The 25,107-nt window shown below is 52.2% G+C and overlaps 1 protein-coding gene and 1 long non-coding RNA gene across 3 annotated transcripts in view; one reads left to right on the top strand and one right to left on the bottom strand.

The window, feature by feature from the left end:
* The window catches only part of CCDC12 (coiled-coil domain containing 12), a 54,736-nt gene that overhangs the window by 9,565 nt on the left and 20,064 nt on the right, over positions 1-25,107 (top strand). Inside the window, exon 2 of the mRNA XM_077859134.1 lies at positions 24,444-24,511. Within this exon, the coding sequence (XP_077715260.1) occupies positions 24,444-24,511 (68 nt within the window). The remainder of the gene's footprint in view (positions 1-24,443; positions 24,512-25,107) is intronic.
* LOC144290165 (uncharacterized) lies at positions 14,457-18,585 on the bottom strand. Of its 2 annotated transcripts, XR_013357974.1 has the most exons (3): positions 18,105-18,583; positions 17,581-17,722; positions 14,457-14,740 (listed from the first exon to the last, which is right to left on the bottom strand). It is a non-coding gene; the product is annotated as an uncharacterized LOC144290165 (long non-coding RNA). The 2 variants fall into 2 exon arrangements; XR_013357975.1 differs by lacking the exon at positions 17,581-17,722 and having other exon boundaries at positions 18,105-18,585.

Genomic DNA, 25,107 nt, shown 5'->3' on the forward strand with positions numbered 1-25,107 from the left:
GACAGGTGGGAAGAATGCTGTACTGCTGGTGGTCATTTCCTGGGAAAGCCAGGATAGGTCTAGGGACACTTCACAAGAAGGCAGAGTGGAATTTAGGCCAAACCATGGACGATGGGACTGAGAAGCAAATATTAAAGTAGCTGGAAAAGTATTCCAGGGGAGCAGTTGTGAGGTGGGAACATTCGGTGGGTACAGAGGGGACAGTCGGGATGCGCCAGAGGGTTTGACAGCAAGCAATTGGCAGTGTTAGGGGTAGGGTTCTGTGATAAGATCTGAAAGTGCTGCTGGGTACTTTGGTGGCCAGCTCTGCAGAAGCTCGGGCTTCCAGCCAGGAGGGCAGCCACCTACATTTCTTTTCTCTTTCTTTTTTTTTTTTTTTTTAAGATTTTATTTATTCATGAGAGACAGAGAGAGAGGCAGAGACACAGGCAGAGGGAGAAGCAGGCTCCATGCAGGGAGCCCGACATGGGACTCATTCCCAGGTCTCTAGGTTCAGGCCCTGGGCCGAAGGCAGGCACTCAACAGCTGAGCCACCCAGGGATCCCCGTCACCTACATTTCTATACTGTATTTGAACTTCATTTCTTGGTGCTTTTCCAGAAGTTCCAAACTGAGTGAGTAGGTGAACCATTCCAGGCTGTGTAGATGAAGCTCTGTGGCACTCTCTACCATGCTATCCAGTAGGCAACGGCCACATCATCCTTCTCTGACCTCTACTCAGAGTAGCCAGAAGGAGGTTCCTAAAGATTGTTAACTTGGCACAAACACTCGTGCATGGCTCTCTGCTTTCATAAGCATTTAGCCTGCATGGGGCTGTCTCTTTGTGCCCTGGGACGGAGAGGCTGGTTGTCCAACAGGCCAGCCCCTCGGGGGTTGCACACAAGCTCAGGAGCAAGGTCTGGCTGTCATCTCCCAGGCTCTGCGGCAGTTCCTATTTCTCACCTGGCTCTAGGGACCAGGGCAGTGCTGGGCAGTGGCACCTGGTGCAGTGATGGCAGTGTTCTTCTCCCTTGAGTATGTGTTGTCCAGAACCACAACTAGTAGCCACATGTGGCTCTTGAGGCCTTGAAATGTGACCAACGTGGTGTTTTATTTTATTCAGTTTTAATTACTTTATATTTAAACAGCCACACTTGACTTAGGGTTGCCTTTTTGGACAGTGTGTCTCTGGAGAACTTGCTCCCTTGTAAGAGACCGTGTCTCTCTCTGGCTAAACTCTCATTTATTGAGATTTATGAGGCAGAGAGTAGGTGGAAACCCAGATGACTGTGAGCTCAGCTTTGGGGAACCGAGGGCTTTGAAGTAGGCAGTCTTCATGGCCGTTGTCTCCAGCAGATGCTTATTTTCTGCCCTTCGGTGTGTGTATCCAATGGAGTTAAATGCTAACACTGCACAGTCAAGAAACGGGCAGTCTGGAAAGTGAGGGTGAGCTCATTGATAATCTTGGACTTGGGTGCACCAGGGATGGTCTTGGCTATTGTGGGCTGAAGGTGGAAGGGGGCACTAGAGGGAAGGGCTGGCCACTGTTGGGGAGACAGAGGGGGAAGGGCAGTGAGATGTGGGGAGGTGGCAGTAGTGAAGAGCCCAGTATTTTGGGTGAGGAGTCAGACTTGTCTGTGCCCTACTCATCCCTCAGGAAATTGCTTCTGACTTGGGCTTGTGTGGCTATATCCCCAGGCGTAACAGCCTGAAGGGTAAGTCAGTAGAGGAGTCACTGCCTCCATGTTGACAGCCTTTTAGAGATCGGCTGTCATAACATTTACATGGGATTTTGTGACGGCATCTCATGATTTGCTCAATCCAGAAGCAGGCCTTTGAGGTAGGTTTAAAACCATTTATCCCTGTTTAGTAGACCAGGAAGCCCTGGCTGGCAGGACCTCTCATGGCTGTGCTTTGGGATGTTGCTGACCCTAGGATGTTCCTTAAGCCCTGGCCCTGTATCCTTCACTTGTCACTCCCAGGTGCTTGGGAAGAAGTAGCCCGCTGGATGAAGTCTCCCTATCACACACAGAAACTGCTATCAGGCTGCTTGGGGATGCTGGCTGGCATAATGGAGAGCATGGTCTTTGGAGCCAGATGGATCTGGTTTAAATCTCAGCTCCATTCATCACATCTGTGGGACCCAGAGTGGATCTTTAAAACTTTGTGCTTCCTGGGCAGCCCCGGTGGCACAGCGGTTTGGCACCGCCTGCAGCCTGGGGTGTGATCCTGGAGACCCGGGATCGAGTCCCACGTCGGGCTTCCTGTAGGAAGCCTGCTTCTCCCTCTGCCTGTGTCTCTGCCTCTCTGTGTGTGTGTCTCTATGAATAGGTAAACAAAATCTTTAAAATAAAATAAAATAAAACTTTGTGCTTCCTTAGCTTTGTCTGTAAAATCGAGACATGGCTCCTGACCTCATCAGTAGCTGAAAGAACAGAGAAGGATGCCTGTGAAGTGGCTAGTTCAAGGTCTTGCCCATGGGCCTTTTATAAATGTGTGTGTATCTTTTCTTGCCTATGCTGTTGAAGTGAGGAAGTCTGGGTGGTTCTCCAGCCCTCCATGTTGGGTGACAGTGGGTGGAGCTGGCCCTATTTCCCCGAGGGAAGCAAAGACCAGCATCTTGCTGGTCCCATGACATTCTTCAGCCTATCTCCACTTCCTTGAAGGTGCAATTCACTTGTGCAGAGTGTTAGATTAACAAAAAAAGTAGATTTGCAGAGCCACAGCCATGATGGGGTGTGTGTTCCCCCTTCTTCCTAAGGACTCATCTTTTCCTGAGGCCTGCTCAGATGCTGAGGTCTTGGAGCCAGTGAGAGGGAGAACCTTGTAGGTGGGAAGTTTGGGACCTTGACACAGACACTTGATGATGAACCAGTGTTGCAATTTTGGATTGAGTCATCCCTTCTGAGGGCCCTAACTTGTTCATATGTGAAATGAAGATGTTGGGTCAGTCTGAGGTTCTCAGACTTACCTGTGTGTCAGGATCAGCTGGGGAGACAGTGTGTATTCTTTTCTCTGGCTCCACCCCAGATCTACTGTTGAGATCTTGGTATGGAGCTTAGAAATCATGCATTTTTCAAGATCCCGGATGATTCATTTTTCTGCAAGTCTCTAATCACTTCCTTGACATTCTCCCTTGACAAAAGGAAGTAGAACACCTCCTTTCCCTGGAGCATTTGTTGGTCATCCTCACTTCGAAAACTCTGCAACCGGCCATCAAACAAGTATTGAGCACTGACTGTGTGCCAAGCCTGGGGACCCAGATTGTTTTTTTTTTTTTTTTTTTTTTTAATTTATTTATGTATTTTTTTTATTGGTGTGGGGACCCAGATTGTGAATAAGACTACCTCTCTGCCTCAAGGGGCTTCCATGGGAGGGGTGGGTAGACAGTGTATACATGTAAACAGGGAAGATAGTGTCAGAAACTTGTGAGTGCTGGTGTGTGTGTGTGTGTGTGTGTGTGTGTGTTGAAGGAGAGCCTGTAGCTGTTCTAGGACCGGGAGCCCCCTCTGAGTGGGAGATTGGAGATGTCGATGGTTGCAGGGGAGGGATGGGATGCCAGATCTAAGGAAGAGCATTTGAAGCTGAGTGGAGAACTTGCATTGGCTTGTTTGGGGGGCAGAAGAAAGCCCTGCATGGCAGGTGTCAAGTGAAGGGTTGCGGGGTAGGGTGGGGATGGGAATAGAGAGGCTGTGGCAGGCTGGGGCCACAGGAGCAGGACCTTGCTCTAGGGGGGATGGGGACCCATTGGAGGCCTGAGTGCCAGGTCTTGCCCTGAATGTGTGTGCAGACGGGAGAGTGTCACTTAGGGTTACAGGACATCCCAGCAGGTGGACTGTAGGGGCAAGCGGGCTGAGGGGATGGTAGTGCCTGTTCCTGAGATGAGAGTTACAGGAAGAATGGTTTTGAAGGGGAACCAGGAATCTGATGTGGGCCACATTAGGCCTATTAGCCATCTAATAGGAGGAGAGAGCCTGGCAGGTGGGTGTTGGGACTTCAGAGGGATGCTTGTGTGGGTAGGATCTGAAGCCCTGGGGCTGGGTGAGGTCCCCAGGGGACAGGGTTTAGATAGCACAGACAGTGCCCAGGGGCTCACCCTGCAACCTACAGGAGAAGTGGCAGAGGAATCTTGGGTGGGGGGCATTGGGGCTGAGAGAAGCTGGGTGAGGACTGGAGTGGGTTTGGACACTGGAGTGGGTTTGGACACGACGGGGCAGTGGGTGTGGTCTAGCTGTTTACGGGTGGCCTGTGTGGGAGGGGAAGGTGCTAGTGGGGTCCTGGCGACAGCTGCATTGGGAAGGGGGCCTGTACGCTGCTTTGAGGTCTCACCAGCCCTCACCTGTGAGGCTTGCTGAACTCTCAGGAGAGGCAGCACCAGGCTGAGGCTGTGCTCTTGTGGCTTTGCTCTTTGGGTTGGCCCAGTGTTGTGGAGTGGGTAGCCTTCCTGCCCCCTACCCTGTAGGTAGGCTGTTCCCATGTGTGCCGAACGCTACCCCTGAGTCAGGCTGGCAGCTTCACTCATGGTTACCTGCACCAAGGGCTGCTGGGAAGATTGCTTTTGCCACCAAGCTCTACTGACTCTGGGACCAGTAGATAGATCAGTCTTCACGTTCCTCCTGTGTCACACAGGGCCCACCCTCTGGCCCTCTGGCCTTGGTCTGCTTCCTGGGGCTGGGTGCTAGGGAGACGCCCACCTCCTGGCTGAAGTCCACACAGTGCTCTCTCTATGGCATGGAAGGGGTGCTGGCTTCCCCTTGGAGCTGTGCAGGGAAGGCCCTGCGATGGGCTTCAGTGAAGAGAAGGGGACCTTCCCTGAAACTGGTCTAATACTCTGGGGGAAACCTACTAGCCTGGAATAGTGGCGGGCCTCTTTCTAAGTTACCCTCAGAGGGCAGGGCTTTTTGAGGCAGATACATGCTGTTCTGGATCTTTTCACTATTTAGCTTGCCTGTGATGGCTGAAGCAGACAAGTACCTCTAGACAGGAGGCTGTAAGACAAGGTCCTCCTTTCTTGCCCCACTCCTGACATGCCATTAGGACCTCAGTTTCCCCTTTGAGTGACTCTTGTGACATGACAAGATGTAACCAGGTGTTTGCGAGGCCTCACTGATGGGGTACAGGGAGTTGGGAAGCAAAGGAATCGTGAAATTCAAGCTGGCTTTTAATCCTCCTATTAGCTTTTGCAGCAGCAGAATTTTTGTTACCTTAATGGTGAATCCCTCCGTTTTACCTGTTTCCTAGAGCTGGGAGGCAGGGAGGGGCTGAGTTTCCCTCCCAAGTAGTTATCTTCTGGGTGTGCTGTGTGTGTGTGTGTGTGTTGTGGTGTCCTGAGGTATTTCTCTCTTTGAGGACTGATTTCTTATTGTCCTAGACAGAATGAGCCCTCTCTTTAGATTTTAGTAGTCTATTTCTGGTTTCTACATGGGCTTTTTTTTTTTTTTTATTAAAGATTTTATTTATTTATTCATGAGAGACACAGGCAGAGGGGGAAGCAGGCTCCATGCAGGGAGCCCGACGTGGGACTCTGACCCTGGGTTTCCAGGATCACACTGGGCTGAAGGCGGCGCTAAACTGCTGAGCCACCTGGGCTGCCCTTTACATGGGCTTAAATTCTGTTTTTAACAATTCTGTCCCAGCATTAAAAAACTTCCCTTTTAATTGAAGTATACCGTACATAGAAAAAACTAGATGAACCAGCCCAGTGATTTTTCCTAAGTGAATACGTTATGTAATCTGTCACTCAGGTCAAGAAGCGGGGCAACATCCCAGCATCCCCCTCCTGCTCCCTGCCCTTGTGCCCCAGGAGTAATCACTTGGGGCCTCTAACACCCTAGGTTGGCTTTCTCTTGAACTTCATATGAATGGAGTCATATGCTACATACTCTTTTGGGATCCGGCTTCTTTCATTCAGTGTTGTGCTTGTGAGCTGTTGCATGTGGCCTCAGCTCTTCTGACTGCTGTACCGTATGCCATTGTTTGAATATACCACATCAGATCCGTCCCACTGTAGATTTTCAGGCTGGAGCCGTAATCTGCCATTCCCAATCTTATACACGTCTTGGTGAACATGTGTATGTGTGTCTGCTGGGGGTAGCCCTAGGAGTAGAATTGCTAGGTCATAGAGGAGACGCTGCCGTGCAGCTTTCCCAGCAGCTCTACCACGCCACACTCCTGCCAGCAGTGAATGAGAGTTCCTCTCCCAACACTCCAGCTATGGTTAGTCTTTTTCAAGTTAGCCCTGCTGGTGGAGGTGTAGTGGTATCCCTTTGTGGTTTAAGTTTGCATTCCCTTCCTAACTTAATGCAGTTGAGTGTCTTTTCATATGTTTATATGAAGTACCTGTTCAAACCTTTTGCCTCCTGTCCTTTTTTATTGAGTTACCTGACAGATTTTCCTATTAATTTCTAGGGGTTCTTTGAGCCCTCAGTGAGTCCTTTGTTCTGTATACATATTGTGTTTTCTCCCCTTCTGGGCCTTGACTTTTCATGCTTTTTTTTTTTCTTTTTTTAAAGATTTTATTTATTTATTCATGATAGTCACACAGAGAGAGACAGAGAGGCAGAGACACAGGCAGAGGGAGAAGCAGGCTCCATGCACCGGGAGCCCGATGTGGGATTCGATCCCGGGTCTCCAGGATCACGCCCCGGGCCAAAGGCAGGCGCCAAACCGCTGCGCCACCCAGGGATCCCTTTTCATGCTTTTAATTGCATTCTTTGGTGAACAGAAGAAGTTCTTTATTTTTGTGTAGTCCAATTCATCAAGGTTTTTTTTTTTTTTTTTTTTTTCCTGATTACCTTCTGTGGCCTGTGTACAGGAATAGTTGCCAACTCCTAGGTCACAATGACATTGTCTTATGTTGTATTCTAGAAGTTTTATTGTCTTACCTTTCACCTTGAGATTTCCAGTCCATCCAGAATTTACTTATTTTTGCATGGTATGAGGTAGGTGTCAAGATCCTCCCGCCCATGTGGATATCTGTGACTCAGCACTATTCATTATTTGGCCCAGTTGTTTTTTAGAAAGAAGGCTGTTTTCTTGTGAATGGTTGGCATGCAGCATGCTTAATAATATTGCTGATCTCCTACAACATCTTGATAATAATTGTAGTTATTATAGAAGTAGTACTAGTAGTACTGTTTTTTTTCTTTTTTTAAAAGAAATCTTTTTTAAAAATATTTTATTTATTTATTTATTTATTTATTTATTTATTTATTCATGAGAGACACAGAGAGAAAAAGAGGCAGAGACACAGGCAGAGGGAGAAGCAGGCTCCATGCAGGGAACCTGATGTGGGATTTGATCCTGGGTCTCCAAGATCGTGCCCGGGGCTGAAGGCAGCACTAACCTACTGAGCCACCAGGGCTGCCCTAAAAGAAATCTTTTAAAAATTTCATTTATTCATAAGAGACACAGAGAAAGAGGCAGAGACATTGGCAGAGGGAGGAGCAGGCTCCATGCAGGGAGCCCGATGGGGGACTCAATCCCAGGACCCCAGGATCATGACCTGAGCCAAAGGCAGATGCTCAACCACTGAGCCACCCAGGTGCCCTAGCAGAGGCAACTCTTAAATTTATTTAACAAAGCACTCAGACATTTCCAGGTGCCCTGTGGCAGCAGCACCATCCTCGGTATGGCTGACTCTGAGCCCCTGAGCCCCGTGTCTTTGTGCACCACAGGAGGACTTCCTGTGTACTTGGAGGGAAGGCGGGGACCCGCCAAGCCAGTTCCTCCAGAGCTGCTCGGCCAGCCTTGCCAGCCTTGCCCGATCAACTAACTGGGGGTGTTCTGGCTAGAAATACGAGTTGCTTCCAGGTCACTTGTTGCAAAGTTGAGCTGTTTTAAACAGACCCCTGCCGACAGGTGGACCAGGATTTGGTTGATCGACAGCGCTAAGTATTGTAATACAGATTTGAAATGGAATTCTTGTTCTCCTATCGGGGATGATGTGACCCATGTTTCACCTTGGAATGACGAGGAACACTTCGCCAGCCCACACCCGCACGCTTCCCCCGTGTCCCCATGCAGGTGCCCCATGTGCCCCCCACCACTCCAGTGCGTGTATCCATACACACACAGTAGTGCACCTGCCCACCCTCCAGTCTGCATGTACCACACAGCCACTCCCTCTGCACGTCCAACCCCCAGTGCCCCCAGCCCACACCTACACATGCCCGTACCTCCCCCAAACACACACACATGCACACACACACACACACCCCCATACCCCCATACCTTCAGCACCCCTCCCCACACACACCCTAAGCAGCTGGGAGGGCTTGTCACTGCTAAGCCACTGCTGAGCTCCAGGAGACCCTGGAGACCCTCCAAGTATAGAGCTTGGAGTGGCTGGTCTGATCTGGCCCTGCTGCCTTCAGGGCCCTGCCCTTAACCCCTGAGGCTTTCCCCTAGGTTTGTTTTGGAGGGAAGCAACAGCTTGTACTCTTGAAAGAATTCCAAGAGGAAAACCAGTCACTGTGGTAACGACGCCCTGTGGGGAGTAAAATCCACACTCCAGAGCTGTCTGGATTCAGGCTTCTAAAGAGCTGCCCTGTCCAGAGAAAAGGTGAGTGGCTGGCCAGAAGACGTTTGTCCTTTCAAGGACAGCCCCGCCCTGCCGCCTCTACACGGTGTCCTGGGCAGGGTACCACTGGATTTCTTGCAGGGCAATTGAATCCTAAAGAAAATGCACCTGTATTTGCTACCTGGGTGAGGAAGCCATCAGACAGGAGCAGAACTTTCCTGCCCTGAGTCCAGGAGCCTGCAACTGTTCAGGAATGGGAGCACATGCTGGGCTCTCTGGGACAAGGAGTAGGGTACTGAGCTGTTTGAACCCCTCCTGTGCACCCGACCAGCATTGCTCCTCCTGTTGCATGCCTGCTATGTGTCAGGCCCCATGAAGGGCTTTGGGGCTGAGGTCATCAAGGGCAGACTGGGGCTCAGTGGGGAGACAGGACCCAGGTGCTACCAGCTGTCATCATGATACAGCGCACTGCTGTCTGCTGGGGAGGGGTAGCCGAGAGCCCTGAGTGTCCTGAGTGGAGGGCCAGGGGGCCCTTGTACACCGTAGTGCCACATCCACTGCACGGAATGGGGAGCTTCTGAACCCGCTGTGAAGGCACCTGACCCCACTTTCTCTCCTTTGTTGGCTTGTGGGGCATGTCCTTGGGCTGCCCAGGCTGCACAGCTCTCAAGATGGAGCCTGACATGGCGGAGGTTCTGCGTTTACCTGAGGAGATAGACTGGGTACAGGGCACGGAAGGCGATAGCTGCCTGGAGGATGGAAGAAGAGGAGGGGAGGGGCAGAGCAGGCAGGTGTGGAGGTAGTCGGGATGTGGGAAGACCACCGTGGCAGCCCCCACCCCCACCCCTCGCCTCCTCCAGGTCCCCCGCATACTGTGACTAGCCTTTTTTGACTTGGACTCACATTCTCTGCATGCATGCAGGATGTGCCCTTCTAAACGGGTCAGCGCAAGGGCAAGAGCTGGATGGTCCCCTGGCTGACACTGGTGGCTGCTCTGTATGAATTGAGGGAAGGGAAGAGGCATGCACGTGAGGATTTGTTCTGTGACCCTTTCTGGCAGTGTGGCGGGGGGGTGGGGGGCAGTGAGCATGGCTCTGGAAGGGGGATGTCACGGGCCTCACGCTGAGCATGCAGGTCTCATGCTGGGGCTCCCCTGTCAGCATCATCATCACCATGGTTGGCGCCTACTCACTGAGGACCTATTCTGTGTGGGCCACCATGCAGGGCTCCTCACACCATATCCACTCTCATTCACCAGCTCTCTGCAGCTGAGGAAGGTGCTATCTCCCACGTCTAGGCACAGGCACAGCACGCTGGTCACCGAGGTCCAGGGCACGGCACAGCATGGCACACTGGTCACCCAGGCCCACCACATGGCACAGCATACTGGTCGCCCAGGTCCAGGGCACGACACAGCACTGCACACTGATCACCCAGATCCACCACATGACACAGCACGGCATGCTGGTCACCCAGGTCCATGGCACAGCACGCTGGTCAGTGCTGGGCTGCTTCCTTATGTGCTCCTGCCTTGTCAACCCCTCAACCCAGCACATGATTTTACAAAGTGTACTTGGCTTCTTGAGGAAATGTGTGTAGGTGAGGATTAAAAGACCTTGTTTAAGCAGTGTTTCCTCCCACAAATAAATGTGCCAGTTCTGACTTTAGTTTAAATTTGGTTTCAATTAGGATTTTATCACTTGTAGATCACACCAGAGAGGAGACAACTGTCTTACCTTTACTTTTCCTCAGACTGTGACACATTGAGAAGCAGCTGATCAGAGGTTAAAATAGCTTCTAGTCTCCCAGAAGCTTCAGCACACTGTTTCTCTGTGAACTTCTGACTTGCCTGGGAACTTTTTTTTTTTTTTTTTTTAACATTTCAGGTTGGTTTTTTTTTAAAGATTTATTTATTCATGAAAGACACACAGAGAGAGGCAGAGACACAGGCAGAGGGAGAAGGAGGCTTCATGCAGGAAGCCTGATGCAGGACGCAATCCCAGGACCCTGAGATCACGACCTGAGCCAAAGGCAGACACTCAACCACTGAGCCACCCAGGTGTCCCTTGCCTGGGAATTAATGCCCCAAGAATTTGCTTTTCCAACCTGGGTGCCTGAGTTGGGGCTGTGTACATTGTACACTCAGCTCCGTTGGGATGGAGGGATAGGGAGACGGACCCCAGGTCAGGTGAGCGCTTGCTTGTGTCAGCGGTTGGCCTTTGTGATGGACTTAGGGGGAAATGCCAGGGCCAAGTACACAGAACACTTTACATCCTGCACCCAGTTTCTTCATTTGCAAAGTCTCCCTGTGGATCTGATGAACCATGGGCCATAAGACCGCTTTTAGCTCTGAAAGCATTGCACCTGCTTTGCTATTAGGTTATTGCTATAAATGGTCATGTGTAGCCGGGGTACTTAGTTACAACCAACAGAAATCTATTCTGGTTAGTTAGTTAGTTTCTCTGTTATTTATTTATTTATTTATTCATTCATTCATTCATTCATTCATTCATTCATTCATTCATTCATAGAGACACACAGAGAGAGAGAGGCAGAGACACAGGCAGAGGGAGAAGCAGGCACCATGCAGAGCCTGACGTGGGACTCGATCCAGGGTCTCCAGGATCACGCCCTGGGCTGCAGGCGGAGCTAAATCGCTGCACCACCAGGGCTGCCCAGTTTCTCTGTTTAAAACAAGAGAGCCAGGGGTGCCTAGGTGGCTCAGTTGGTTAAGCATCTGACTCTTGATTGTGCTTGGGTCATGATCTCAGGGTTGTGAGATAGAGCCCTGTGTTGGGCTCTGTGCTGGACACAGAGCCTGCTTAAGATTCTCTCCCTGCCTCCTCCTCTTCTCCCCCTCTCTAAGAAAAAAAAAGAGAGAGAGAAAGAGAGCACCCCAGCCTTGGATTTATGCAGCCAAAAAGAAGTCCAGCATTTCTCAGGAGAAGTGGCTCTGTAAGGAAGCCCTACTGCCTCCAGGTATGAGGACTCTGCAGCATGCTGTGCTGCAGCCCCAGAGGCAGACTCGGTCTTATACTAGCGTCTTATACTAGCGCTGCCATCAGAAGTCCCTGAGGCCGGCCCCCTGCCCCACCCTGCTCACCCCGCTGGGCAGGCCAGTGTGGGGCACTTTCAGCCTCTGTACTGTGCAGCTGTCTCTTCCTTCCCCAAGCTTCAGTCAGAGCCTCCTAGTAAGGGAGGGGCGCAAGCCCTGGGCGGCCCATAGAATGATGGGCACTCAGGTTCCAGTCACCTTACCCCATGGCTCCAGGCGACATGGTAGCCTAGACGGACCGGCCAGCTTGAAGTCAGGAGACCTAGTAGGTCTGGTGCTAGCTCTTGTCCTCGTCCTGCACACTTTCCCTGGACCTCCTACTGCCCTCAGGATGTTTATGTTATATGAGAGCTTTCTCTGTCTCTTCCCATCCTGCCTGCTCTGTATCCAGAGCCCACCGGTCACTGCAGTGGCCCTCAGGCAGCTTGGGGTGGCCTCATACGGGTCACTTCATCCCCCGGTCAGCCTCTGTAAGAGCAGTGATGTGGTCTGACTCAGAGGCTCCTCATTTGAATCGTATGGTAAAAGTGTGACCCGGAGGGTGGGCAGGAGCTGGGAACATTCAGACTTCCAGGTCTTAGCCTGGAAGATTCTGATTTGGGAGGTTCTATTTATAGCCTGTTCCATGGACCTCTGGGTCCCTTTCATGCTGTACCAGATGTTATCAGAGACTTGTGCAGCCTTCACAGTTTGTGGTTTTCTTTTCTCATTTGGTAAGAATGGACGGAGTCACCCTTCTGGCTCTTGTGCAGAACGCACAGCCAGACCTTACTTGAAATAGTTTTGGAAGCATGATGCAATCAGAAAACCTTGGTTTAAGTGCTGACCTATCTCTTACCAGCTGTGAGCCATTGAGTACGTCCCTTGGTGGTTCCAAAGGGTCATTGCACGGCTGAGATGATAGTATGGGATCCCAGGGAAGGGGGGCAGCAGGCCGAGGCCCCATGTGCATGAGAGGGAAGTGTGAGTGCCACTTGGCCCTGTGCAGGTGGGAGCAGCTGTCCTCTGCACAGACTCACAGGCAGCAGCTGTCTGCTCTCCCAGGGCTGAGAAAGTAGCTCTCTTAGCCCACATCCGACTCCTTTTTCAGTGGCTTCAACCGGTGACCCTCACCCTTCCCTTTCTGGCCCTTTCTTCATGCCCTTTATAAATAACGCTAGCCACGTGGCTGCCGCCTCCCTGACTGTGCTCCAGCTTTTGCCGGCTTCTTGGTGCTGGACAGACAGGGCTGAAGTCAGTAGCACCTAGGGCAAGCCCCCCCATGCTGGCTCCTCCTGCCCCAGTGTGCCTTGGCTGGCCCGCTCCACAGACACAGGGCTCAGGCTCAGCGCGCCTGCTCCTTCCAGTTATTCTAGCACCCCTGCCCTGCCCACTCTGCTCTCCCCCAGACAGCCCACTCTTCTTCCAGGTGCGTTTGGGTTTCCTGGTCAGCTCTGAATCACTGGGCATTCCCGTAGTACCCAGGGAGCCACGGCACTTGGCTTAGGACATGCTGTGCAGTGACTGTGCATTCACCTGTGTGCCAGCACCCTGAGGGCAGATGTCATGTCTTCGTCACCTTTTCATCCGCCAGATATGACAGGGCTCAGAGACATCTCGAAAATATTTGAGTGAAGAAATGAAGCAACTGGATAGGCCCGTGGGTTTGGGAGTTGGCCAGGCTGAGATCTTTTTCTCAGGGAGAGGCCGACTTGCCTTTATATAGAGGTCTGTAATCTGCAGCCATACCGGCGAGGTGAACTTCACTGGGTGCGAAGTCTTTCCAGACCACAATGTTTGCAGAATCAGTTGTTCAGGCATGGACTGGGGGCGTTTTGACACCTGCCCACACGGAAAAGGACCCCCCGCCCCCCCGCCTTGTTGATCGCAGGCTTTGAGGAAGCCAGTGGCATCATGTGGCTAACAGGAGCCTTGATGTGGTCCTGTTGGCTGCTGTCAGGGAATGGTTTGGGGACCCAGCACTGGTGTGAATAGGCACATGGGCCTGGTGTGGGGGGAGGTAGAAGGGTGTGATTTTCAGGGCCACTCAACTGGGGTTTTCAGGCCCTTGTTTGCTATTTCCCTTGGATCCAAGGATGGTGAACATACTCTCAGTAAGTTCCCTCTTCCCTCTAGGGCTCAGACTGAGAATCCTGTTCACCATCCAGAGTTCGAGGGCAGAGGATGGATCTGGTGTGGGTCAGACACCAGCCATATGTCCTCAGGACCAGAGATTCTGGGTGGCTGTTTTATTCCCTAAAACCAACTAGCTGGGCCCCCATGCAGTGCATCGTGACTCCAGCTGTCCACATTGAGGCCACAGGAAGAGGATTCTGGGCCAGCCCCCCAGTGCCACACAGGGCTATCTCATACCAGGCAGGGGTTTCTAAACTTCATGAACGTTATTGTTTGCCTTTGCGATTCACTGCTCTTGCTCCAGCTGTGAGCTTTACCATGATGAGGAAGTCCTGGTGGTTGCAAGTTCTGTTCTGTGGCAGAGGAGGCACTTTCCCCCTTGAAAAAACGGGAAATGATGAGGCAGGGGGAGAGGGTAGGGAGGTAACCTCATCGCTCACCACCAGTTGGTTTCTTAACTGAAATTTTTGTCCTGATCAGGGGAGCTGTCTGGCCCAGTTGGAGGGCACTCAGCCTCCAGGGCAGCTGCCGGTTTGGCTCTTGGGCCCAGTCCAGGGCTGCGGGCTGGTATGTGCAGGCGTCAGCCTTCCTCCTCCTCCCCGCCCCCCGCAGCATGCTGGTCCTTTGGGTTTCATGTGTTTAAATTCTAGAAAAGTCACCAAACATTGACTGGGCTGTGCTGGGCCTCAGGGCTAGCCATGGCTTCCTGCTTTCCTGCTGAGCCAGGTGAAGGTCAGGAGAGTCTGTTTAGGGTGTGATACAGTCAAGACAGTGAGTCACGGGCAGCTGGGTTCCTCTAGCTGCTTTTGTTTTTAGATCTTTTTGCTATTAAGTCATTTTGATAACAGAATGAAAGGAAATGGAAAAAATACTACCCACAGTCATGTAGGAGCCCGTGAAGTCTTGGGCCACCTGTGTGTCATGATGTGATGCTATGGTTCGGCTCATGGCCATGTGTGTGGACTCAGCACCTCTCACGGTCCTGTGTGTTCTGTGTCACTGTGCTGTTTCCGTGACCATACAAGCCAGGTGCAGGAGCAAGTAGGACTCACCTCGCAGTTCCAGGTCACCCTGTTAGGAGAAGTACAGCTGTGAGCACCTTGCCATGTATCACTCTTTTATCTCCTAGTGATGCTCTTCTGGGTTGGAAGTTCCTGGCCCAGAAATGGGCATATCGGGGGCTCCTGATGGTTTGGTCATGTCTCTCTGAAATGACACTGGGGAGAGATGTGAGGTGGTGTGATGCTGCTGCTCCGTTAGACACCAGTGAGACCACCCGTGTGTTGGAGATAGGTGTGGGAGCATGGCTAGAGCAGAGGGCTGGCTCTTACAGGGAAGCAGCCTAGGCTTGACTCTGACCCTATCCTTTGGACCCTGGCACCAACAGCTGTGTGACTCTGGGTGGACTACTTACTTACACCAGACTTCCATTTTTATAATCTGTGAAAGAAAGAAAACAGTGCTGACTTGATTAGATTTTTTGAGAGAGAGACAAAGTGCACAGATGCTGAGACAGGGTGAGGAGGCGTGGGTTCAGGGGGGAGGGACAAGCAGACTGGCTCCTGCTGAGCCAGGAGCCCAACCTGAGGCTCAATCCCAGGATCCCAGGATCATGATCTGAGCTGAAGGCTGACACTTAACCTACTGAGCCATCCAGGTGCCCCTAGTAGATTTTTATGATGAATAAGTAATTATTTCAGTTAATTGGATAATCAGTTGCTGGGCATAATGTAATGAATGCTATTATTATAGGAAATACATGAGCAGAGATGAGTAAGAATGGGGTCCAGCCCTCCCCAGAGCTCATCGTTTACTGGGAAGTCTTCTAGTTTGGTGGACCCATTAGATTTGATCCTTACCACACTACTAAGGAGTGGGCATGGTTGAGATTTTTTCTCTCAATCTACAGGAAAGAAGCAGAAGTGCAGGTGATTGTTGGAAGGGAGGCTAGAACAGACAGCTTGGTGGTGAAGACGCAGAGCTGTCTGGTAGAAAGAACCACGTGTGTGGTAGCAGGGAACTGGGCTTCTGTGACTGTGTCCCCAAACTGGTGGAAAGAGTAGGACTCTGACATGCACGGACCCGAGTTAGGTCCACTGAGCCTCAGTCCTCACATCCAGGAGGCAAGCTTAGTGATGCCTGGTTCATGCAAGTTTTTGGGAGGAGAACTTGTCCGTAAGGGGAAGAAGTAGCATATGTGTCCTGCCTCCCTTTGGTTGCTCCATCACTCATTTGCTAGTAGCCCAGCTGCTGTTAGGCGTCAGGTGTTGGGGGCAGCAGTGGACAGGCCTCTGAGAGCTAGCTCCCAGTCGAGGAGGGAAGAAAGATGACAAACAAAATCTCACATAGGCAAGTCCAGGTAAAATCAAATGTCTGGGACTATTCTTGATGGAGAGCCTGCCTGGAAAGAAAGCCCTTCTGCTGAACATGGGTGTAACCTTCGGCCCACATGGGGAGGAGGGAAGGGGCCGAAGCCCACCCTCCGTCTCTCTGCCTCCATGCAGTTTGGTGGCACGTGCAGAATGAAGGCTTCTGTGGGGAAGCCTCACACATGCGGTGCCCGTTCTTCCAGCCTGGGGCCCTTCTCCCTCATCCCCGAGGGAATCAGATAGGTCATTCTTTTTTTTTTTTTTTTTTTTAAATTTTTATTTATTTATGATAGTCACACACAGAGAGAGAGAGAGAGGCAGAGACACAGGCAGAGGGAGAAGCAGGCTCCATGCACCGGGAGCCTGACGTGGGATTCGATCCCGGGTCTCCAAGATCGCGCCCCAGGCCAAAGGCAGGCGCTAAACCGCTGTGCCACCCAGGGATCCCCAGATAGGTCATTCTTAATTTGAGCTTCAGTTTTAAAAATTGCATGTGTGTCATCTGCAGAAACTTGGCAAAAAAACCCCACAAACACACACACACACACACACACACACACACACACACAATTAGAAAAGGATGGTGCCTTCCATTCACACACCACTACCTTTTACAGTGTTAGGCATGGATCAGCTTCTCTGTGGGTTGGACCGACCATAATTGGCCCTTTGCTTCCCAGCCTGGATCTGGACCCTGGGCCCTGGGTCTCTGAAGTCTGTTTTGGTTCCTAGAACTCTACTGGCTACCCACTTTCTTGTTTGTTTGTGTGAGGGGGTGCAGGCCGAGCAGGGGGTGGGGAGGTGAAAACAGAGGGAAGGACTAATTCCCCAGGGGGTGTGGCGGGAGCCAGAGTTCAAGTCAGGCCTGTCGCTGATGGACAGCAGGACCCCAGGGTGCCAGCAGGCTGTCGCCCACAGTGGGTGTCACATGGGGCCCTGTGCCAGGAGGTGGAGCCAGGTTCCTAACCCCAGTGTCTGTGAAGTAGCACTGGCCCCACTCTCACAGGGAGGAAACAGAGAGGTCCTGCAGTTTGCCCTGCGTGCCACCACTGGTCAGCTGTGGAAGTGTGGTCTGCCTCGCGCTGCCTGGGCATCTCCATCCCACAGTGCCCCCTACAGGGAGGGCCCTGTGGGAATTTGGAGCCTGGCCCCACCGCCCAGAGGAACTGGTCCAGGCTGGCCATGTGTGAAGGAAAGGGGGCACTGGTCTTTGCCCTGCCCTCAGCATGACCTCTCAAGGGCTTCTTTCCTGTGGGGATGTGGGGACCACGTGGGCCCTCCCAAGCCTCTGCACCTTCTGCTGCTACCTGTTCCCTCTGCCGCCCTGCCCCTGCCCCCACTCCTTGGGTGCAGAACAGGTGGTAGGAGAGCCTCCCCAGATACCTCAGGTGCCACCCAAAGACCTGCCCCCAAAAGACCTGCCCCCACACTCCACACACCACCGCCATGCTGTTGACACTCCCTTCCCTCCTCCAGGTCACTACCCCCTTGAGAATCTGAAGAGCTATGGATTCTTACTCCAGAAAAATGGGCCTTTTATACCTGGCCTGTGTGTGTGTGACTGGTGACTTCTGGGATCCCGTCCACGGTTCCAGGCTAAGTTCCACCCGCCCTGGTCTGTGAACACCAGGCGCCCTCTCGGTGTGTTCTTTCTGCCCCTCGGGACCTGATGTGGATGGAGTACCTAGCACAGGGAGCCGGTCTGTTAGCTGGTAATCTGCTGGAGGGGTTGCCTGCCATCGCCTCCGAACACCGCCAGTTTCTTCCATTGCAAGAATAGGACCAGGCTTGGCTTGGGGCCAGCACCCCCCCCACTCCTCTGCCACATGCAGGGCACCGGCAGCCATCCTGGGGCCGTGCTGTGTGGTGGTGCCAGCCCCACCTCTGGCTGAGGAGCGGGCCCTCTTCTCTGCCACTGAGGACGCCCCACTGGACCCTTCTTCTCCCTGGGAGTCCTGGTCAGAACCTGGAGTCCGTTGTCTGATGCCCTCCTCGCCCCCCGAGCGTTTGGGCACTTCTGTGGTAGTGCCACTGCCTTAGTTCCGGCCCTCATCTGCAGGCCTCACCTCCAGCTTCCGGGCTGTTCCCCCAGCACTTTGTTCTCTGGGCTCACGAGCCTCTGGGGAACGCCTGCTTCCACCGGAGAGCACTGGTGCCTCTGCTCTGGGCTGTCGGGCTCCGCCCTCCCTGCTGGACCTTCTGAGTCTGATTTTCAATGGAGCCCTGAACGCGGAGAGTCAGAAGGTGGGTCCCCCTGCACAGATTGTCCGACACGTCCTCTGCTGTCTTCATGAAGCAGACGTTACTGCGCTGCTTGTCTGCCCTCCGGATTGATGAAAGTGAAAGCTTCTCATGAGCTGTGCAGATGCAGCCAGTCTGGGCCCTGCGGCCCTGTGGTTTCTCCGCAGCCCTGCCCTTCCTGGCCTGGCCCCATCCTCCCTACCCTTCAGAGGCTGCTCCTTGTCCACTCGAGCTACAGGCTCTTCTCCTTCCTCCCTGACTATTCACTCTTATAGCCGTGCCATGATGTCAGAGTGATAGTGTCTGTTTTCATAGAAGAGGAACCGAGGCCAGACTGGTCGAATGACTTGCCCACGGTCAGATGGGTGAAACGGACCCTGGGCTTTGCCAGGCAGGGTCTGGCACAGAGCCTGTGAGCTCCGCTGCTGCACCTGCTGTACTATCTGCCCTTGAGGGACTCTCCACCTGCTGGGCAGAGTGGACATACAGGCCAGGTAGTCCCATCCCCCGCCCCCAGCAAACAGTGCTGGGGACCCAGTGTTGGGCCCTGCTGGGATCATTGCTTGCCCTGGAGACTTTGAACCTCCCTCCCCTCCTTCCTCCTGTCTCTGGACAGTAGAGGACTATGCAGTGTCTGCACCCAGGTGTGGTGGCATTCAGCCCAGGGCTTATCACTGCATCTTCAGGGTGAGTCAGACACCGAGTGTCTGCCCTACCCCCTAAGTGCCCGTGGAGAACGGCGCCTTTCACAGCCGCACCCGACAGGAAGTCTCTCTGCCCGAATGGGGCTGCCCTGGTTTTGAGGATGGGCAGCAGGGTGAAATTGTGAAACCTGCCAGGTTTGCCCTCAGTAGTGTCAGTCCCTTCCTGTCTCCCTCACTTCCCTTCTGTGCTTATCTCTCATTGACTTTTCCCTGCCCGGGGCCACAGCAACCAGAAAGGCTCAAGCTGGGGCCAATTTCAACTCTTCTTAGGGGACCAGGTTTGGGTCTTAGTCTTTCTTGATCTTGATTGTTGACCAGAAGGGCCATTTCCCTGAACAGCTCACCAGGCATACCCAGAGCTAATGAGGCATGTTGCCTGGGCATTGGAAAGGGTTTCTGTACCTGTGGGTTCCTGTCGGGTCTCCAGCTGCTTCACTTATGGGCTAATGGCAGGGGGAACTTAGACCAGAGATTGGAGTGTCTATTAACCCTTTCCTGCTTCCTTCTTTGTCTTCTGGAAGGAAGAGCCCTGGGCAGCAGCTCCTCTTAGGGTGAGAGTGAGGGGCTTGCTCCTTGTCCCCTCAGCTCAGGAGCTCCTCCTTCAGCATGACTGCCCCTGATGGCAGCTCCCAACCCCCATTTACTCTTCACCAGCACATATGCACAAACATCAGCAGGCTGGGACAGGTCCAGGCCGGGAGTGGACAGTCTCACCTGGCTTCTGGTCTCCCCATCTTCTCCCACGATTCCACTTCCAGGCTGCCACAATGCCCTTTGAGAACATTGGCCCTGGCTGGGCTAAGCCCGCCCACAGCACTGGGGGAAGGCCTTGTCAGCCCTCCTCTAGCCCTGCCCTCCCCCAGTCCAGCCTGACATGGCTCCTCAGGCTCCACAGGTCTGGACAGTGCCCTCACTCTGCTCTTGTGGCTTTACCAGGCAATTACCATTCTTTAGCTGCTTGGTAACCTCCCATTGGATACTTGGAGCTGACTTTAAGGGTTACCTCCTTCTCTGACAATGCCTATCCCTTGCCGATTCCCCAGGTATACAGAACATGTCATAAAGTCTTCCTACCACTCATGGCACAGAGGTACGTTTTTGAAGTCTGTTCCTTTAAGTAGATTTGAGATCCTTGAGGACAGCATTCTTGTTTCCTTTATCTTTGTGCTGGGCAGACCCAGCACAACAAAGGGAAACAGGAGGGAAGAGGGACCCTAGTCTTTGCCTGGGTGGGGAGAGGGGCAGCAGAAGGAGAGGCAGCAGCTTCTCTTCTCCCCCCACCTTCTGCATTTCTGATGGTTGATTGAGTTTCTGATAGGGTTCAGGCAGCAAATATGGATTAACGTGCTCTTCTCATCCCCTGTAGGGGTAGTCCGCTAAAGAGGGCTTCTTCTGGGGAAGTGACTGAGGAGCAAACACATTGTTAAAACACCAAGTCTGAAATGTCCCAGAATCGATAAACCTCCAGCTGGTCTAATATTTTATTATTTTCCAAAGAGCTCTGTGCCCAGCGTGGGGTTTGAGTTCATGACCTGGAGATTAAGAGTTGCACGCTCTACCGACTAAGCCACCCAGGCGTCCCTCCAGCTGGGCTAACAAAGAAAGACAAAAGACAGAGGTTCTCGACGTCAATGGATGTCACTACAGATCCTACAAAAGTTAAAGGGATAATAAGAGAATATTATAAATGGTTTTTTGCCAATACATGCAGTAACTTAGGTGAAATGGATAGCCCTTGAAAGAAGAATTCAGGAGACTGGCTCAGGAAGAAATAGAAAATTGGTAGAGTCCCATATCTAAAAACCTCACAAAGGAAACTTTGGGTGGGTCGAGATGGCTTCACTGAAGTCTTATCATAGATTTAAGGAAGAGGTAATACCAATCTTGCATAACCCTGCACTCCCGAGGGTGTACACCAGGGCCTGGGCCTAGACTGGGGCTGGCTGCAGCCGGTCTGAGTGCATGTGGTCAGGTCTGAACCAGGTCTGAACCGTCGGGGAGCATGGGAGAGGTGGCTGGGATCAGAGCCGGTTTTAGAAACTGAGTGCTGCTCTGGATACACTCTCTCATCTCCTTGGTGAGAACGTAGGGCAGGGGGGCAGAAGGACCTTGATCCAGACCTGCAGTCACCACTGACAGGCTCTGTGGCCTTGGGCAAATCTCTTCCCTCTCTCTGGTGGCCATTTGCTACCAGGCTCCCTGTATGTTGAATTGAGGACCTAAGAGACAGCTGTGGGGGCCTTCAGTTCCTGGGGCCCTTTGAGTCTCTGAAGCTGGGGTGGGCCACGAGGGTAGTCTGCACCTCCTGTCTCCATCCCAGGTAATGAGGGTCCTGCCTTGGGACCAAGGCCAGGATCACCCAGAAGCTGTTTTCCTTCTCACAAATGCTTACTGTCCTATCTAGCTGAATTGCTGTTGAGTGTGAAGACTGGAGCACACCTTGTCCTTGCTTTTATGTGGCCTATTGTTACCCTGCTTCTCTCCGCGGCCCCCCCCCCCCCCCCCCATATCTTTATTGTTCTTGAGCACCTGCTCTTCACACAGCAGCCCAGGCTAGGGTCATCCTTAACCTCACACTATGTGAAGAATTGATGATACGGCCCACCCACCAGGCTGCTGGGCATTTTTTAAAATGTCACATAGATAGTGGGGTGTTTTCTCATTTGTTAATGAATAACCAGCCTGTGCCAAGGCACTTGAGTGTCTCTGAGACTCCAGGACAGTGGTGGGTGCAGTGGCTGCTGAGAAGGGGCATGGTGTTTGCAAAGGACAGATTCCCAAAGGCTGGTCCTGGAGCCCCCACCGTTGTCTGCCAACTGGTCCAGGTTAACAGAGCCCCGTGGAAAGAGGCCCTCCTGTGGGGCGCTTCTGGAAAAGCTGAGCCTTTTTCTGCCCTTCCACCTCTGTCCTTACTCACCAAGGGGAGGCAGGCCATCAGGGAGTAGTCTACTGGCTGGCAGTTGGGAAGGAGCTTTCTTTCTTTTTTTTTTTTTTTTTTTTGACTGTTCAGGCTTACAGCTTGCTTAATCCGCTGGCATTTCATCAGGGACCGGTGCGTGTGTCGTCAGTTGGCCCTCCGTGGAAGGGGTCCTACCCAGGCCCCTGCAGCCCTGGAGGCCAGTAGAGAGCCCTAGTTTGTGTCTCCTTTGAGAATTTATACTCTGTCCTCCTCCTTCCCTCTTGGGCCATCACTAAGGAATGCCTCTCTGCCCCAGGGCTTGCTTGTGGTGGCCAGACTCTGCCAACAGCTCCCCCAGCCTTTCCTCTGGCTCCTGGTGCCTTAGGGCACTGGTCAGAGCCCCCTGTGACCAGCCCCACTTGGCCTGCCAACTTTACCAGCATTCCCCTTTACCCCTTCACCAGGCCTGCTGCTGCTGCTCCAACCACCTGGGTGTTTTGCACACCACACCCACCTTTGCTCAAGCTACGCACCCCCCTTCTCAGGAATGTCTTTCCTACTCCTGTAACACCCACATTCTGTCCATCCCTCCCCCTCTCCCCAGAATCCTGTTGACCTCTGTCCTGCTGCTGCTGTTACTCATTCCTGCTGCTTCATCCCTGAGCTAAGCTGCTCTGGGTTGAAGTAGCAAGGGGTTATCTTGAGCTGTTCACATCATAAAAGCGTTTCTCTGGGCCAAAAGCCTCTAGCCTGCCTGCTTTGAGTGGTCTCCTTCCCTGCAAGTGTGGAGGCCAAGGAATGGTGGGGTCTGGCTGTTCTCAGGTCCCCATGATGATCACTGTTAGGAGGTGACTCATAAAACAAATGCCACTCTTGTGGAGGCAGTTGTCAGCAGCATAAACAAACTCTGAGGAGAGTTAGTGCATGTAGCTGGTTTACTTAAAATTTCTATGTCGGCTCTAGCTCTCTGCTTTTTAAAATTTTAATTTAAATTCGATATAATAAACATATAATGTATTATTAATTTCAGAGGTTAGAGTTCATTGATTCATCAGTTGTATATAACACCCAGTGCTCATCCCATCAGGTGCCCTCTTTAATGCCCATCACCCAGTTATCCCATCCCCCAGCAATCTTCCCCCCCTGCACCCAGCAATTCTCAGTTTGTTTCCTAAAGTTAAGAGTCTCTTATGGTTTTGCCTCCCTCTCTGTTTTCAACATATTTTATTATTCCTTCCCTTCCCCTATGTTCTTATGTTTTGTTTCTTAAATTCCGTATATGAATGAAATCATATAGCATTTGTTTTTCTGTGATTGACTTATTTCTCTTAGCATAATACCATCTAGCTCTGTCGTCCATGTTGTTGCAAATAGCAACTTTTTTTTTTTTTTAGTTTTGTTTTTTGTTTTAGTAATCTCTACACCCAACAGGCAGTTCAAACTCACGACCCTGAGATCAAGAGTCATATGCTCCTCCAACTGAGCCAGCCAGGCACCCCTCTAGCTCTTTCTTTTCTTTCTTTTCTTTCTTTTCTTTCCTTTCTTTCCTTTCTTTTCTTTTATTTCTTTTCTTTTCTTTCTTTTCTTTCTTTTTCTAGCTATTTCTTATGTCATAGTGGCCTCCCTGTGGCAGCACCTTACTGATGTCTCAGAATACTGCTTCAGTGAGATGGCCAAAGGCACGTTGCTGCTGGTAATGCAGTGCACAGTGACACCCTCTGGAGGACCAGCCCTGGCATGCACAAAGACCATGGGGGTGCCTCAGGACTGAGAACATGGTCATGCAATTGAGCACATACATGTGCACATACCCTGCATGTCCATCTGTCCCCAGGGCCAGTCTGATCCTACAGAGTAAGGAAGAAAGCTTGGGAAGACACTTGCTTCTGCAGGTGGAAGCAGCATGGTGGTATCCTTTGTTGTGGCCCCTGATGTGTCTGGAGAACAAGTATACAGTGTCAGGTTTGAGGTGAACATAGCTTCTCTAGCCTTATAAAGAGATGGGAGGCAGGAGGAAGACAAAGAAAAGACATTTAGAAGAAATTTTTCCCATAGAGACTTCAAACTAAATCCCCTTACCTCTATCCCCTGAATATATTATTATAAGCCCGGTTCTAGTTTGAGTTATGCTAGCCCTTAAGGTAAATAAATAGGTGTTTCTGGAGAGGCCTCTGGCATGGGAGGGGAGTCAGCAGGGAGCTTTTGCCCCAGCTTGGTTGCTGGCGACTGCCCATCCCAGCTCAGGGGGTGGCCTCATGCAGACCCATGAAGGGAACCCTCTGGCACTGATCACCTGTTTCTCACCACTAAATCCTTCTAGCTTCTGCTAGCATTCTCTGAGGGCCACCACTGTGTGTCTGGCCTGGGCTGGGGGCACCAGTTGTTAAATTTTGGGGGTGGGGTGGGTAGCGGGGGAGTTGAAGGCTTGGGGCACGAGGCTTCAGTGTTGTGCCAGGGTGGGTGGCTCCTGAGCTGTTCCTTTTTTCACCAGCTCCCTGGGCATCAAGAACTGAAAGTAGGAGCATCCATCTGAGCAAGTGGTTTTCTCCCTCCCTTTGTAGGACAAGGAAGATGGGGAGCCCAAGACCAAGCAGCTCAGAGAAGGGGAGGAGGAAGGCGAGAAGCACAGGTAAGGCCTGTGTTCACCTCCATGTCATCCACCTCTGTCACAGCCTCTGCCCCCGTGCCTCCCCCACTCATGCTGTGGCTGCCTTGAAAAAGCTCGCCCTTCCCCCACACCCGAGCCTTCTCTGCCCCCTTTCCTCCACTGACCTGCTGGCTTTGACCTGGCCACCAGCATTTCCTTCCTGACTCCCATATGGCTTATCCCTCTTCTCAAAACCTCTTGTGTGGCGTGGTTCCCCGGCACCTGCAAAATCAGGTCCAGACCATGTGTGGCTTGTGTGCTCCGCCTGGGCCACCCGACCCCTCCTGGTTCCCCATCACCCCTCTGGCCCTTCAGCATCTCTTGGCAGCGGCCTCTCTGCTGCTGTCTCAGCCTGGATTCCTTGTCCTCTCCTCCTTCCTCTTATCTCCACTTCAGAGGCTGGTCTTCATACAGAGCTGGGCTCAGAGGCCTCTGCTTCCTCCTCCCTGTCTGTGCTCCCCATGCCCCTCCTGGGAGATCAGGGAGCATGTTTCTCTCCTGCCAGCTCCTGTCACCTGGTCCAGTCAACTTCAGTTGCCCGAACACGGTGCTCTGCCCTGTGGTTGTGGGCACACAGT

Source organism: Canis aureus, chromosome 19 (assembly GCF_053574225.1).
Source record: "Canis aureus isolate CA01 chromosome 19, VMU_Caureus_v.1.0, whole genome shotgun sequence".
NCBI classification, from domain to species: Eukaryota; Metazoa; Chordata; class Mammalia; order Carnivora; family Canidae; genus Canis; species Canis aureus.